Source organism: Nannobrachium achirus, assembly GCF_963921795.1.
Source record: "Nannobrachium achirus genome assembly, chromosome: 11".
Classification (NCBI taxonomy): Eukaryota; Metazoa; Chordata; class Actinopteri; order Myctophiformes; family Myctophidae; genus Nannobrachium; species Nannobrachium achirus.
This window is the reverse complement of record NC_137820.1, coordinates 52,894,010-52,911,701: the sequence shown is the minus strand read 5'-3', so window position 1 is coordinate 52,911,701 and position 17,692 is coordinate 52,894,010. Positions and strand designations below refer to the sequence as shown.

The 17,692-nt window shown below is 42.6% G+C and overlaps 1 protein-coding gene across 1 annotated transcript in view; it reads left to right on the top strand.

Moving 5' to 3' along the window:
• Window positions 1-17,692, top strand: part of cftr (CF transmembrane conductance regulator) — a gene marked incomplete at its 3' end in the record, with an annotated part of 49,487 nt that overhangs the window by 14,549 nt on the left and 17,246 nt on the right. Inside the window, exons 7-17 of the mRNA XM_080736530.1 lie at window positions 545-670; window positions 1,463-1,709; window positions 3,808-3,900; window positions 5,086-5,262; window positions 5,777-5,968; window positions 9,904-9,998; window positions 12,517-12,603; window positions 13,120-13,909; window positions 14,810-14,935; window positions 15,676-15,713; window positions 15,939-16,225. Of these exons, the coding sequence (XP_080592656.1) occupies window positions 545-670; window positions 1,463-1,709; window positions 3,808-3,900; window positions 5,086-5,262; window positions 5,777-5,968; window positions 9,904-9,998; window positions 12,517-12,603; window positions 13,120-13,909; window positions 14,810-14,935; window positions 15,676-15,713; window positions 15,939-16,225 (2,258 nt within the window). The remainder of the gene's footprint in view (window positions 1-544; window positions 671-1,462; window positions 1,710-3,807; window positions 3,901-5,085; window positions 5,263-5,776; window positions 5,969-9,903; window positions 9,999-12,516; window positions 12,604-13,119; window positions 13,910-14,809; window positions 14,936-15,675; window positions 15,714-15,938; window positions 16,226-17,692) is intronic.

The following is a 17,692-nucleotide window of genomic DNA, read 5'->3' as shown; positions in this document are numbered from 1 at the left end:
GCTCTATACAGTACAAGTAGTGTATTTTCTGTTTTCTGTTATTATGGTGAAAGCTTTTGCTGAAAATTGACCATCGACTAGCTCACAATGCAACGCAACACGTCACGTTGTGAGCTTTGTCGATCTGCTATTTTCAACTGAAGCTTTCCCCACAATATGGATGCTGGGATTTAACACTATGCAACTCAATTGCAGCATAGTTTCAAGCTACTACTAAAGGTGCTTGCACACAGTCTGATGCAATGTTTTTATTGGTTCAAGCAGGTATTCCCCAACGATTCTGCAAATGGGCAGGAATCAAACAGGGTTGCATTGAAAAAATGATGTGCAGTCGAAACCGCTTTCAGAGTAGGTGTGCAAGAGGTCATAAAGAAGCATTTGTTCTTTCGCCTGTTTTTTTTTGTGCAGAACAATTGGTCTCTGTATACAAGGGCCTTAACCACCAACCGCAATGAAAGATTTGTCATGGGAAGCCAGCCTTATCATCCGTGTTTGTGTGTACTGAATGTTTTATTAACTGGCTCTCCACCTCCACCCCCTCCAGAGTTAAGCGGGCAGGTATGATCAGTCGCCGCCTGGCCCTGACCTCAGAGATCGTGGAGAACATCCACTCAGTGAAGGCCTATGGCTGGGAGGAGGTCATGGAGCTCATCATCCGGAACATCAGACAGTAAGACACTTCCTAATGCTGGGAGTCGAGTCAAATCAGAGGTGTTTCTATTGAAGTATAAGTATACATAAAGTTGAATAGTTGCTTTGATGTTTGGGTGTTGACAGGAAGTGCTCAGTGTTCAACTTTCGGCTTTATTGTGTCTTTATTTTCAGTGATGACAACGTCTAATGTGCTCTTTTAGGGCTGGGTTATTACCGCGATAACAAAAAAAATCACACCCGTGTGAACTGAGCGGTGGTTTTACCCCCCGCTCCCCCCCCCCCCCCCCTTCCCCCCTGTGTGTGTGTGTGTGTGTGCGTGTGTGTGTGTGTGTGTGCCTGGCCTGGCCTGAAAACAGCGCCCCTCCCTTAACATGTGAGGTCAGAAAAGGTACTACATACAGGCTACATACAGACCCACCCACATACAAACAAACAAACAAACACACAAACAAACATACCTACACACACGGCCACGCTATGGAGACGGTGTGACCACCGCTCAAAAATCCATACCGCCCCAGCCCTATGCTCTTTTATGTGCTGTCACCAAATGACATCAATCAATCAATTAATAAGATACGAAATACTTTGGATCACTTGTCTGACAAGCAAAATGGACAATAATTAATGTTAGTGGAAGCATTATGGACTTCACGTAAGCATGTGCATAGGTTACTAAAAACACTTGGCACAAGAGTAGCAAGATGACCTCATATCAACATTGTGTTGCAGAAATATAATCTGTGCTAGTAATTTTTATCGGTTCTGTTCAGTTCTGTTCTGTTCTAACCGGTCCTTATTTTCTCAGGGACGAGATGAATCTCACCAGGAAGATCGGTTCTCTGCGTTACTTCTACAGTGCCTCCTACTTCTTCTCCGCCATCCTGGTCATCGTGTCGGCCATCGTGCCACACGCGCTCAGTAAGGGCATCATCCTGCGCCGTATCTTCACCACGGCCTCCTACTGCATGGTGCTCCGCATGACGCTCACCCGCCAGCTGCCCGGATCCATCCAGATGTGGTACGACACCCTGGCCTTGGTCAAGAAGATTGAGGTGGGTGGTGCACTTAGATTATTATTACATTATTATTACTTTTCACACAACGAATAAACAATCCGAACATGCTTTAGCAACTATCTCATTTCAAACTATTCATATAGTTGATACCTCATTCATACAGGTCTTTATTCTTGGTGATTAACAATTGTATCGCTTTTTGTTTTTTCAGTTTCTCTGGCCAAATTAAAAATGTATTGGCCATAGTGTATTACACCTCACGTGCAATTTTGGAGATACAGTGTGTGCGTGTGCAGTGAACCACCCGACTCATCATTAAGCCGCTTTATGGTAGTGCAGCACTTCTTTCCAATACATGTACTGTTCCTGTGTTTATAGTTTCCTAAAGCGGATCAATTGTCGCTTGCCAAAAAGAACAGAAAGTAGTCAGGAGGACAGACAAGTGATCTACTCTTGATACTTAGTGTTATGTTTTGTTACTGTCATGTTTACTTCATGATGCCAAGGAAGCCAACCTATGTGTCACCAAGTTGTTCCACCACTTTGCTCCCACGCTCTCTCTCCATTGACAGTCACTATGCTTACTAATATCTCTCCATTGACAGTCACTATTGACAGTCACTATGCTTATTGCTTACTAATATCCACAGCCGTACACGTTCGCGTCCCTGTTTTGTTTTTGTCACATGGGTCTGGAATTGGATCGGTTCAGATTCTACTACCTTGGGTCCCAGGTCTGTTTATCATTTTTGTAATAACCAAGTGTATCCAGAAGACTCATAACACTCATAACTGCTTTTTTTATCTGATTGTAATGGTTGTAAACTCTGTATTGTTATGTTGTGATAATCTCTTTAAAATCTAAATAATAATAATAATAATAAATATTATAACTATTTTATAATAATAAATATATCGCCAGCCAGCCACTGTGGCCAGTTTTTGTGGCGATTTCTATATTTTACGCTCAATTAAGATTTTGGAAACCTCGGTGGATACTCGATACACAAACACCATTCAAACAATATATTTTGTCGGGGGGAAATGAATTACACGAAGACAACTCGCAGCATGTAGGAACTTCACTCTGCGTGATGCCTTATTCAAGAGAAATATACCAATAGTTCTGTATACATACCTACAGCTATGGCATGTCCAGAGTTAGAGAGTGGGGCTAAAGACAGGCAGTTAGTCACTGTCTGGTTCAGTCATCAGGTTATGTCACTGGCCACCGGGGTTATGTAACCTCACATGTTTTTGGAACACAGCCTAAAGATGGGTAGGAAATGACAAACACATAAATTTAGGGTGCATAAGTACAGGTGTGTATACACACACACATGCACGCGCACACTCACACGCACGTGCGCGCACGTAACCACACGCACACATCAACATACAGTACAAAAACACATTCACAAAGAACTTAAACACTTGTACATGTTGACCTTTCACCTGGCATGTCCCTGCAAAGAGACACCAAGACAAATGACTGTACATTTATCTTACTTGCCGATTAAAGGGATTCTGGTAAATACACTGCCAAGGACTCCAGTGTGTGTGTGTGTGTGTGTGTGTGTGTGTGTGTGTGTGTGTGTGTGTGTGTGTGTGTGTGTGTGTGTGTGGGGGGGGGGGGGGTCATCCAGTAGTCTTATCAGTCTTTTGGGTGTATCTATCGGATATACTGTCAAACACACAACAGCAGTGTTTGTGTGTGTGTACACTATGTGTTTACAGTATGCCACGCTTATCTATCATGCATAATGTATTACAGAAATGTGCTGGCTGCATAATGATCGTTCACGACTTTGATGTGAACATAACAAAATTAAGTGTGTGTGTGTGTGTGTGTGTGTGTGTGTGTGTGTGTGTGTGTGTGTGTGTGTGTGTGTGTGTGTGTGCGTGCGCGCGCGTGTGCGTGGGCGTCAATACACACACACACACACACACACACACACACACACACACACACACACACACACACACACACACACACACACACACACACACTGTTCGCCCAGCACAAGGGACATCAGACTCCAAATCCACACAAATCCATATTATTCACATCCCCAATATTGTTTTTCAAATCACTCATCCCTGTGTTTGCCTGATGTGTTTGTTTGTTCTATAGGAATTCCTCATGAAGGAGGAGTATAAGACGCTGGAATACAACCTCACTATGACAGAACTGGAGCTGGTTAATGTGACCGCCTCCTGGGATGAGGTTTGTGTACCATTTACTGTGGATTTCTACATAGAGAGGGCAATTTGCATCGATAAGCATCGTTTGCAAGTTGTCTACATTGTGTTTATGACTCCAAGTAGGCTACAACAAATGCCATGGCTACTATTTGACCCAGGCCCGGTTGTAAGTCTGATTATGACAGCCCATATTATCTTTTTAAATACATAAACGAGGTTTAACACACTGAAATGGGTAAACAGCCCGGGACCACTGAATCTCAGCTTCTCTACCAGAGTCAATTCATCACCATTATATAGAGTGAATTATCTTGTCTTATCTATAAGCAGAGGGTTGTAAACACAGTCAAGTACGTGTGATTTATGACCGTCTGATATCGTGAGAAAATCTTTTTCCTTTAATTTACATAAGCCATCAATTCCTTTACAAACATATACACTAGCCAGGAAGATGTGGTCAGTTTCTGGGGAACTCATGTGCATCATTTAATTCCAGGATTCTCTCCTAGTCTTCTGTTCTTCCCGGAATGTTCTATTAGGGGGAAGAATGGGAGGGGTGTTGTCTTTCTTTACTGTTGACAACACGTGCGTCAGCTCATTTGAATGTGAATTGGGCTGGGAGCCTATACAAATCACAGAAAACGTCTTTATAAATTGCAGAAGCCCCTCTAGAGTTAGAGGGACGGTGACCCATGAAACGTCTCAGAGGTCAGTGATTAAATTGACAAGTCATCCAAGGTTCCCCCCTTTTTACTGTAACAGTGAGAATGGCCATCTATTGATCTCTATGGAGGTGTTGACAGATGAATAATGCAGTTGCAAAGGTCTTTGGGAGTCTTTTTTTCCACTCTGGCAGGGAGTAGAGAATGGTCTCACTGTCTGTCTACAAAGCATGACAAACACCGCCGTTGAATGTTCTATAGTTGACCAGAATGCTAATATAAAGCAAGTATTAAATGTCTGCTTGTCACACGAGCAAACCAAACACATAAACACACACCTGTGATGCATACATTGTACAATGTAGTGTGGTGTCTAGCGCCATAGTATATTAGTCTAGGCTAGCTTAGTATACACATAGTATAGTCTAATATAGTATATTATTGTCTAGTTAGTATACATTAGTCTTGTATAACATAGTAGTATAGTCTTATTTCTTAATCTATTAGGTACATAGTTCAGACTTTTCTTAATGTCTCCATTGCAGGGCATAGGAGAGCTTTTTGAGAAGATCAAGCAGGAGAACAAGGCTAACGGCCACCCTAACGGAGATGCTGGTCTGTTCTTCACCAACCTCTATGTCACGCCTGTCCTCAACAACATCAGCCTGTACCTGGAGAAGGGCAAAATGTTAGCTGTGACTGGATCTACCGGCTCAGGGAAGGTACGTCTGCAAACTGGGAGTGACATGAGCGCAAACTGACTATTATTATTATTATTATCAATTTCAATTACATTTTATTATAGTGCCAAATCACGAGCTGTCTCAAGACATTACCCATATAGAGCAGAGACCTATTGTTGCGATGGTGTCAAGGATATACTCCCCCTTAACTGGAAGAAACCTCAGGCTTTACTAGGGTGGGCGTCAGAGTATACATTAGGCTTAATCTTTTTTTTGGTTCCACATGCTTTGTTGTTGTTTGTTTTTGGTGCGAGTTCTGGTTCTAGAGGATGTTGCAATGAACATGTTAGGATACATTTTGGATGTCATCCTGGAGAACTGTTGGACGACCAATTATTGGTCTTTCAGAACTTTCAGAACTTATAATTTCACATTTCTCTGGTACTGCAAGTTCCTTGTCAAGGTTCTTCACCACAGCTGGGTGAACAACACAGCTGGAGATACTTGTAGCATTGAAAGGTGTTGTGACATTGTCCTGTTTCCTCGTTCCCAGAGTTCCCTGCTGATGATGATTCTGGGTGAGCTGGTGCCCTCGGAGGGCAAAATCAGACACAGTGGACGGGTCTCCTACTCGCCACAGACTTCCTGGATCATGCCAGGGACCATCCGCGACAACATCCTGTTTGGCCTGACCTACGACGAGTACCGCTACGCACAGGTTATCAAGGCCTGTCAGCTGGAAGAGGTACAGTGTTCCAGCCTGCTTTAATGCTGACTCAAGCTCATTCATGTGTTGGGCACTCCAGAGAAGTCCTAGTTATTTTTCTTTACCTCTGGTCCTCAGGAATAATGCTGGTTTTCCTTGGAGTTTTCACTGTAGGAATTAGACCTGAGACACCTGATGAATGCAGTTTAAATCCAGGTGGAATACACAATTACCAAGAGTTACATTCCCTCCCTCCCACTGTCGGCTTACACACACGTGCACGCACGCACGCACGCACGCACGCACGCACGCACACACGCACACACACACACACACACACACACACACACACACACACCATTTATCACGTCCTGAGGCATCGTTGAGTGATGCCTCTCTGTCTCCAGAGTATTTCAGGCTACGCTTTCAGCCGGTTGGATGGTGTGTGTGTGTGTGTGTGGGTGTGTGTGTGTGTGTGTGTGTGTGTGTGTGTGTGTGTGTGTGTGTGTGTGTGTGTGTGTGTGTGTGTAGGGGGGGGGGTTGTTACTGGAATAGTAGAATGCTGGCTCTCCCTGCGTTGTCATGGAGACGCCACATTATGTCACCAGCTCAGAATATCAGCTTGCTGGTTAGAAAGTGACAGCCATAGAATGGAGACAAGGCTCATTTCTCTGTAAGCAAATCACCACATTTGTAGGCTTAGTGGACTGAGGCCAGAAACTTTGTATCTCTGCACTGTTTAAACATTTTTGTGTCAAAAATAGCAAATTTATAGTCTATCTGTAGGTTTTTATAAATGTTTAGCCAATGAAAACAAGCACTTGTGACATTTGTAATAATTACATTGGATCCATTAGATCACTGGTTCTATTTCTATTTCCTGTAATGTAACGGTTTTGCACGTACAAGGTTTCCGCCCGACAACAACAATATGTTACATCTACTCCTAGGCACAAACCTTGTATCTCTATATTTAATCTTTTTATGTTTTGTCATAAATGAATGCCATATTTTATTACTCACACTCATTTGACAGTGATGCACAAAAGCAGTGAAAACCCACTGGCCAATTTAGGTATTTCGAGGTACAGGTTTTGGTGTACGAACACCGCTAATATATACTTGACTCTTTGCTCATTTAGGTGCATAGGTCGTTGACAAAATGTCCTCCATTTCACTTGTTTTTTTGCAGTTCTTTTGAGATCTCCCCAGTCTCAGGCATTTCTTCTGCTTTCTCCAGCTGTTCCTGGGGCGACCTTGTTTCCTTTTCCCTTGGGGGTTCCATTTCAGGGCTTGTCGTGTGACGTTTGTAGCAGGTTTTCTGAGGGCGTGGCCAATCCAACTCCCCTTTCTCTTAAAAGTATGCAGCATAGGAAAAATAATGAGAAGAAAAACAATAAGAGTTCTTGCTTTCTAGCTTTGCTACTTAGAACCCTAAATATCATGTAACATGATCATGTTAATGATTATGTTAAAATGGCATGTTACTTGAAGCTAATGTATTTAATGCTACCATACGTGTACCCACAAATGTGCACATAAAGTCATATACTCCAAATTCCCCAGAGTGAATGTTGAAATAGATTGATGAATGCATACGTATGGTATTTATGAGAATCTACATTGTGGTATTTAATATTTTGCCAAATGGTTTTACACTACAGTTATCATGCATACAGTCTATCTCTCTCTTGCCCTCTTACTGAGAGTGCCTCCACAGTTTTGACAAAAACACAGCATGTTGTCATAGCAAACAATGTTGGCATGCAATATTGACAGCTCCGTGTAAGAAACCTGCTGCTTATTGTCATCTGACTGAGGCGCTGAATGCAGGCATGAGGCATCGTCAGTTACCATAACAACTGATAGAAATCGCCAAAATAAATGTGTCTTTACTGTATGCAAATGTTTGTTGTGCTGTAGGTAAATGCGACGTGTTTTGTTGTATACTGTATGCAAACAGATAATTGACAACGCTTATCGTCTTTGCTAATGTGTTGCTAATTTCACACACTTCTTTACACCTGTAAACCTGTTATGTGACAATAAAACTCTGACAAGGAGGGAAAAAAGCAGCAGCGTCCAGGAAAATGTGGTCTAATTAACCGCTTACATATACAGTAATAAACTCTTCAACATTAAACAAGCCCTGTACACATTATCTGTGGCCCTATTATCAAAATGTGTTGTTATCTTGTGACTGTGATAATTACTCTGTTAAATGGCAATGCCTACAACTATTAATAGATAACAATCCTATAACACTTAATTCACATTTTCTGTTTTAATTTAGATTTTAATTAAATATGGTCTCTTAGCAATATGCTGCTACCTCTATTTTCAGTGTGTGTAGGGCATACCAATATGCCTGCCAAAGCTGCTTCAACCTGTTTGTGAACGCTCTATTATTACGCTATCCATCTAACAGAGTGACAACTGTTGCTTAGTTGTCCAGACACAACGATGACATTTACTAGGGTTGTCTTCTAGTAGTCCTCTTCTATAGTAGCCCCCCCCACCTGAGCTCCAGACAGACTCCCATGGGTGGTCTTCTCCCTGTAAACCGGTTTACCGCGAGTCCACCGCTCACTTAACGTTAGCATGTAGCTTTTAGCCTCCAGCCCAACAGATGCTTTTGTTCAGGGGGAGACACAACATGCCTTGTATTCCATTCTGTCGTCTTTTACAAGCTGTTAAACAAACTGTTAACTTAATTCCCCTACGCCCTCCTTTAAGGATGACGGAAGTGGCCTTGGAAAAAGGTAGGCTGCTTTAAGGATGATAGACCTGTCACTTCATCCATTTAGGGGTGTCCATTTTCAGTGTGAATTATACCAAATGTTCATCTGTCGGTTTGTCCATGTTCCATGTTCTGTCACCTTTTCTCACTCCCCCACTTCTCTCTCGAGTCCATTTCCTCTGCGTGCTGTGGGTGTTTTGTGCTTTTGTCAGGCTTTCCATTCCTTTTTCATTTTAACTAAATGACTTGGCACTGCAAGCACCCAGTGCACCTTTCAAGCAGACCTAAGTCTTAGATGTTCATTTTTTATTTTTTATTCTGCTCTTTCAGTGACACAGACTTGTTGTGTCATGTTGCAAAGATCTAAGCGTGGCTGTGAATTTTGCTCACATGTTGAGCCAACACACTACAAAACTTGTATCTGTTTTCACATTTAGTTTAAAAACATTGTGAGCCAGAACATGTGACAGTGCCACACTGCTCCTTGTGACCCAGTAATGTGTTACATACTTACACATTACATTTTATCAGTGTTATTGGATACTAAAACTCACAGAATTACATGTCTTACGTGTCATTTCTGTCCTATCTGATGAGCAACGATCAAAGCACCAAACCTCAAAGTTGAAAGCACACTGATAGAGCAGAATCTTGGATAATTCCGAGGTCTGTTTTTTTCCCTTTTTTTTCAAGTTTAATTACCACATTTCGGTTATGTCCTTGTGGTAACCATTAGTGTTTTTCATTCAGGAAGCATTCATTATGTGCATGACATTGTTAGGAGAGTGTTTTTTTGCAGGTTTTTCAGTCCGAATGTGTCAAAAAAGCAACTGGGTTAAGCACCGTTGGTCAGACGAGTTTAACATTCACCAGGTTAGCATTCACCAGTGTCGGCAGATTAGCATTCAACAGCGTTAGTTGTACTGAGGTTAGGGTTAGGTCTAAGGTTAGATTTAGGTGTATCTCCGTCCCCCCGACTTTTGGCACCTCCATGCAGCCAATCACAAGCTTCCGCTGTCTTAACCTAGTTGCTTTTTACACTCGGACTGAAAAACCTGCAAAAAACACTCTCCCTGACATTGTTGCTGAATTAATCATAACTGAGACAGAAAAGCTGCCCTTTCCTGAAAAATAATTTCATTTGGTATCAGGCAGCAACTATCCGCTCTCTGCTACTCTACATGGTTACTGTATGGATGTATTTAACCCAGCGAGTGGATGTTTTACCTCCTAGGACTTGGACCTTCTGCCGGAGAAGGACAAAACATCCCTTGTGGAAGGCGGGGTGACCCTCAGTGGAGGTCAAAGGGCACGCATTGGCCTGGCCAGGTATGTCATATCATATCACATCACACCTGGTTATCTCCCAGCATGGTCTGCTCTCTCCTGCACCTGTCAGAAGGGTAACGCTGAATCTACTGCATTAACTAGAGCTGGAAATGTACTTTTAGAGCAGGGGTCTTCAACGTTTTCAGGCCAAGGACCCCTTAGCTGAGAGAACGATGAAGCAGGGACCCCCCCACTACATATTGTATAAATGTGTGATGCAGATTTACATTGATTTCATAGATAGATTCATAGACTTAACTCTGTACATGGTCTGCTCTTTTTACCTCTACACCAAACCTATTTGCCTAAAATAGCTGATCTACAACAAGCTTGTGGATCTGCTATTTTTGGCTAAAATTCTCCTCAGAATAGGGATTTAAAAGAGTGATCCTATCACAAAGATGTTTGTGGCTCCCCTGTAATAACTCTGAGGACCTCCTAGGGGTCCTGGACCCCCTGTTGAAGACCCCTGTTTTAGAGGCATTATCGGCTCTGAGTAATTTGTGTCACTTGGACTTTTTAGAAAAGCTGCAGAAATATAGACTACCGGTGTATCCAGTCCCTCGTTAAGTGTGGCATTGTGATGATCCAAGTACAGACAGTTGAGGTTGTGTTTGGTCACTGGGGAGAAAAATGGATCACTGTTTAGAGCGAAATAAGATTTTACAGCCATTTAGATGTAACTTATTGCATTACTCACTACGCAGTGAGTGACCTCAGTTTTCTTACCTGATGTCATTCTTTTAGTCATCCACGGGGTCCTTTTGCAAAAGTCCAAATAAAGCAAGTAATTGGATTAAATTCTTAATTATATTAAGCTGTACAACGAGACACATAACGAGACACATAACGAGACACATAACGAGACACACGAGACACATAACGAGACACATAACGGAAGATTGAAAAGGTCTTCCTTCCTAACTTGGACTGACGGAACTATTGCTGTATTGACTTTGACCCCTAAGGACCTTCCAGGGAGAGTGCTCATGTGCGTCTTGCGGTGACACGCTTCCTAGTTTCTTCTTCTCTGAGCTGTTTTTTTTTTTTCGCACTGATTTTTGACATTGCACTATTAGGTTGTGTTAGTAGTTTCTGAGTATTTTGGTTTGTTTAACAATGACAGTGAGATACTTGCTGCACTAACTAGCATTGACTGCTACGGTCTCTTTTTGTAAGACACATTATGTATATATACTTATATATTATTCGCCCCCTATATTGATGCACCTTCTCTTTATTGGTACTGTACTGCTCTTGTTTTTTTTTCTCTTATCTATCTTTTTCTTACTTCTCTGTAACATTGTAAATAACTGTATACTGCTGTGCTACAACTGAATTTCCCCCTTGGGATAATAAAGGTATCTATATTATATATCTCTTAAACAGCCTGTCTAACCATAATATGTAGAACCATTTAGCTGCGTCTTTCTAAACTGATAGAAGTTCTAACATTGTAACAACTGCCTTGAAAATAAGAATATCATGTCAGTTCCTGTCTTGCAATGCCAACAATGTGTTCCATTGAGAAACAACTGCTACTACAGCATCCATAATTTCGCATCTATATAACCATAACCTTACAAATAAGATCACTTACCCGGCAATGTCTCTTATCTGGCTTAGTTGTTCTGTTTTATGGTGTAATTACTTATATCACTGAAGGTGCTTTTTCACAGCCTCAGTATAACTTTATTGCTCCATTAAATCTCTGTGTGTATTATAACACTCAGACCCTCTCATATTCCCATATATTATTTATTGGTTTAGTGTGCTGGCATCAATTTGGAGCTTCTCTTTGAGTTTGCCTGCTAAGCACCACTGTCGTCGTTCAGAATTTCTACTATAGTTTGCCTTCCTCATTTACCTCCTGTTTGATATATAGCTTTTTGTTTTCTCACCTACACTCTCAGGCTTGATTCATACTTGGTTGCACGCCAGGCATGTGCACACACAGACATGAAATGGGGCTTGAGCCCCTGCCCTTTTATCCGCCTGTAAAAAAGTGCCCTCTCCAGACCATACCTGAAGGCAGCATTCAAGAGACTTGCCTTGTCCAAACTCTTCTGAACTTGAATGCAGCGTCTTATGTTGAAAGAATTGCCCTCTCTGTGTAGAAATCCATGCCGTTCGCCACATCTCCAGTATTGCCTTTTTTATGCTTAGTTTAGTGTGGTATCAAGTACTGAAAATAGCCGACCTCCAAGCTCACAACGCGCCACAGCGTTGTGAGCTTGGAGGTCTGCTATTTTCAATATTTTCACCAAAAGGCCCTTTTAGACATTTCAGCCCCTGCCCCTCTAACATTCTCTGCACGTCCCTGTTGCACACTGTGTCTCGCATCTAAGTATAAATCAGGTGTCACATTCCTTTGATCTCCCCCCTGCACTGTGTGTGTGTGTGTGTGTGTGTGTGTGTGTGTGTGTGTGTGTGTGTGTGTGTGTGTGTGTGTGTGTGTGTGTGTGTGTGTGTGTGTGTGTGTGTGTGTGTGTGTGTGTGTGTGTGTTCTCTCACACAGGGCTGTGTACAAGGATGCAGACCTCTATCTCCTGGACTCTCCTTTCACCCACCTGGACATTGTGACAGAGAAAGAGATCTTTGAGAAGTGTGTATATCCCCAACAGAGAGTCTTTATGTTTTGAGGGAGTGGGGTGTGTGTGACCTTGCCTACAGTCTACTGTAGGCAAGGTCAAGGTTATTGGTGTTGCTTCTGGTTTGTAAGTGGTGTGTCATGGCTACGGTAATACACCTTACCGTTAGACGATAAACATGCCTTATCACTAAGTTATGTATATTTCTACCATACAAAATGCTGAAAAAAGTCAAACTATATATATTTTAAAGGGATGCAGTACAAATGAATCAAATATGAATAATCGATTCATGAATCAGAATGAACTTTGTAAAGGACTCTAAATAAAATGTACATGGTACGAACATGGTACCATGGTACAATATGACAACAGGTCTTCCAATAAAAATGTATATAGAAACACTATAGACTTTAAGCTCTAATATATTACTGTAATATAATGTGATAGTTGGCAAGAAATTGATATTATTTCAATCGTGAAAATGTTGCCATTTATCTGATATTCATGCTGCCAATGTGTTTGTGCAGGTGCTTATGTAAACTGATGGCCTCCAAGACGCGTGTCGTGATCACCAGCAAGTTGGACCACCTCAAACGAGCGGACAAGATCCTGCTGCTTCACAACGGCGTCTGTTACTTCTACGGCACCTTCTCGGAGCTCCAGTCCCAGCGTCCTGACTTCAGCACCCTGCTCCTAGGCATCGAGGCGTATGACAACTTCAACGCGGACGGACGCAGCACCATCCTTACCGAAACCCTCCGCAGGGTCTCGGTCGACGAATCTGCTGGCTTCCGAGGTCCAGAATCCATGCGCGGGTCGTTCCGTCAGCCTCCACCCCCGATAATCATCTCCGGGCCCCAGGGGCTCCCCGGAAGCGACGGTCACCCGGAAAAGCGCAAGCCGTCCCTCATCCTCAACCCGCTCACGGCCGCTCGCAAGTTCTCCTTCATGGGGAACTCCCAGCAGTCTGGCAGCGGCCCGCAGTCCACCACGATCGAGGACGGTGTCAAGGAACTCTCTGAAAGGAAGTTCTCGGTGGTTCCTGAAGACGACCAGGTGGAGGAGGTTCTCCCCAGGGGCAACCTGTACCACCACGGCCTGCAGCAGCTGAGCGGCCAGCGGCGGCAGTCCGTCCTGACCTTCATGACCACCTCCCAGGGACAGGGTCGCAGGGAACTCGTGCAGTCGTCCTTCAGGAAGAAGCTGTCCATCACGCCGCAGTGTGAGCTGGCCTCCGAACTGGACATTTACTCCCGCCGCCTGTCTAAAGACAGCGTCTATGACATCAGTGAGGAGATCGACGAGGAGGACATGGAGGTACACAGCAGGGAGAATTGGAATGAAATAAGAGGCTGGTTTTCCCAATAGCCTTCATCCATGCCTCCGGAGTCTGGATCAGAATTCAGATTCTGGGGACGTGGACATTGGATATTGGGTAAACCTACGTCCTTCCAAGACTTCCTATTTAACCCATTCAGAACGGGTACACTATATTGTGTATCATTATTTTATGCTTTAACTATTGAAAAATAGCAGATATACAAGCTCACAGCGCGGCACCGAGTGCCGCGCTGCGAGCTTGTAGATCTGCTATTTTAGAAAAATCGTGAAAATTAGAATTTTGACCCGATTCTATAACTTCTATAAGATTTTTTGAAAAACCCATGTTTATATGTCAGCAATCTGGCTAGCCATCGTCAAAGAAAAGGTCCTTTTCACTTAACTGGAGCTCAGTTAGTCTGTTCTTATGAGACTACTATGTCGGTGGTTCTGAAACCTTTTCTTGTGAAGGACCTCCAAACTGATATTTATTTGGCCACAGACCCCATCTCAAAATATCTAGTTCCAGGGACCACCCAGAAGCAAAATTTGAGTTACAAACGTTCGCTTTGAAAATACATATATTCAAAGATTTGCACACATTTTCACGACTTTTTCAAAAATAGCAGATCTACAAGCTTGCAGCGCGGCACAGAGAGTGCCGTGCTGTGAGCTTGTATATCTGCTATTTTTCACTGGAAGAAAGAATCTAATTGACAGTTTGTATAATCTCTGTTGGGTAAGGAAAGACCCAATCTGGTTAACGTTGTGTATGTTCTGTATGTGAATATTTCCAGATTTTACAGTCAAATAAATTCCAGGTAATTTATTTCAGTTCCCATTACTTGAGTCATGTCTCTGGGTAACTGTTGATCTGATCTGTCCGCTTCTCTACAGGAAGCGTTTGCGGATGACCGGGAGAACTTTGAAACTACCTCATGGAACACTTACTTGCGCTACGTCACCACCAACAAGACCCTGGTCTATATCCTGTTATATATTGTGTTTGTCTTCGCCATTGAGGTAAATTCACAAGCATTTAAGCCGTGGTGGAAAAAGTGCTCAAATCCATTATATATAAATACTCTGTTACAAGTAAAAGTACGGAATTCAAAATGTACTTTTGTAAAAGTATGAAAGTATTGGCATTAAAAGTACAAAAAGTAAAAGTACAAAAATGTTTGAAAATAGCAGATCTACAAGCTCACAACGCGTCGCATCGTGACACGTTGTGAGCTTGTAAATCGTCTATCTTCAAATAGCCAAGGTATGAAATAAGGATGAAGTGGTTAATGGATGTTTTATAATATTATAATTTATATCTGCAAAGTGACTAGTAACTAGTTTTCAAATAAATGTAGTGGAGTAAAAGTACAAGTATTTGGAAATACTGAAGTAAAGTACAAATACCTAAACATTTTACTTAAAGGGGAAGACCACCCATTTTCAATATTGAACTATGTCATTAATATACATTAGAGGAGCTGTGTGGAAATAGAAAAAGGTTCCCCCTCTTCTGTGTTGCCTAGAACTGGAGGATTGATTTTTGGTTTTGTATTGTAAAGTACAACTTGATGACATCACACCGTTGTACTTTACAATACAAACCCCAAAATCAATCCTCCAGTTCTAGGCAACACAGAAGAGGGGGTACTTTCTTTTTATATGTACTTAGTTACTTTACACCACTGCATTTAAGTGTATTCAATAAGTGTAACTGTCCACTTGAATAAAGGTTAAATCTTTCTCCTTTTTCCATTCAGGTTGCTGGTTCAGTCATTGGCATTTTCCTCATCACAGAGTAAGTGTTAAAATGTACCTACTATCTACCTATACAATACGGTGGGGTTTATGATCCAACGATCCAATGCACTACTGCATTGGATCGAAATCCAGGTCGGAAAATCGTACATGAAAATGTAAAAATCTATGCTACGCGCTGGAAAATTGTTGAATCAGTAACGTAAAGCTCCGGTTCTCAAAAGCCATTGGTCGTCACGTTGAACCCTTCCATCTCTTCCCCTAGTAAGATCTGGAGGGAGGGGAACAACCCTAATGCTCCCAACTACGTCGACGAGCAGCACCAAAACGCCTCCTCCCCTGCAGTCCACCTGGCCGTCATCGTCACACCAACCAGTGCCTACTACATCATCTACATCTACGTGGCCACCTCAGAGAGTGTGCTGGCCCTGGGCTTCTTCAGGGGGCTTCCGCTGGTGCACACTCTGCTGACCGTCTCCAAGAGGCTCCACGAACAGATGCTGAGCTCTGTGCTGCGAGCCCCCATGGCAGTACTGAACACCATGAAGACTGGTGGGTGACTGGGTGACTCTGTGTGTGTGTGTGTGTGTGTGTGTGTGTGTGTGTGTGTGTGTGTGTGTGTGTGTGTGTGTGTGTGTGCGTGTGTGTGTGTGTGTGTGTGTGTGTGTGTGTGTGTGTGTGTGTGTGTGTGTCCAAATTATTTTCAGGGGTCCCCACTCAACAGTAAACAAATCAACATAAAGTTTATGTATATACGGTAGATAGAGGGTATCTACACATTTCTAAAGTGACAATTAAAGGACTTTTTAAAACCTCTAAAATGATAAATTAAACATTGGCCAAAATGTCAATTATTAGAGGCAGATATTGTGAAAACAGACGATCTACATGCTCACAACGCCTCGCAATGAGGTCTGGATCGCCAAAATGTGGAGTCACGTGTCAATTATTAGAGGCAGATATTGTGAAAACAGACGATCTACATGCTCACAACGCCTCGCAATGAGGTCTGGATCGCCAAAATGTGGAGTCACGTGTCATAGATACTGTAGGCATCATAGATGGCTGACAGACTGGCCACTTGAAGTCTGTGATGCACATGGAAGCCAAGACCTGGCTAGGCAATGGTGGACATACGCACTTGGCGGAATGCCCTTATAAGGTCAAACAGTGTCAGGTGCTGCTATTGAACATTATTCTGGCTAACTGGAAAGGCTCTGCTACACTACCGGTAAATGGAACAGAACCTTAATTAGGATAAATGGTAACACCTGTGTTACCACGTTTCACGTCAATATTGAAAAAGGTCTATTCAATGCTCTAAAGTTTGTCTTACTGATTGAATTGCAAGACACACTGCTTTCATCTAGTGATTTGGTATTCTTTAGAAGGTTCAGTTAGTCCTACCAAACGCCATAATAATTAAATCGAGGCTGATTTATACTTACTAGAAGCTGGGCCGCCCTTCGGGCGGCCCAGCGTCTAGTCGGCGACCTGGCCAACTCGGAACAACGTAAATAGGGAATGAATGCCCCGCCCTTTAATGCAAACCCCATTATACCTGTTGTCATAGGACCCGTTTTGACCATCTGTTTGCCTGTGTCCATTTATGCCCATATATGGAGATATCTGTTATCTGTCTGTCTGTCAGCGTCCATTTTATGTCCATATATGGAGATCACTGCAGATATAGTTCTGGGTCCATTTTATGCCCATATATGCCCATATATGGAGATATCTGTCTATTTGCGTCCATTTCACGCCCATATATGGAGATCTCTGAATCTGTCTGTCTGTGTCCCTTTATGCCCGTATATGGAGATCTTTGTGATTCTGCATAAATTTTATGCCCATATATGCCATTTGCGTCCATTTTATGCCCATTTATGGAGATCTCTGTATCCGTCTGTCTGTGTGTCTGTCTGTGTCCCTTTATGCCGTATGAGATCTCTGAATCTGTCTGTCTGTGTCCCTTTATCCATTTTATGCCCATATATGGGGGCATTCATTTTATGCCCA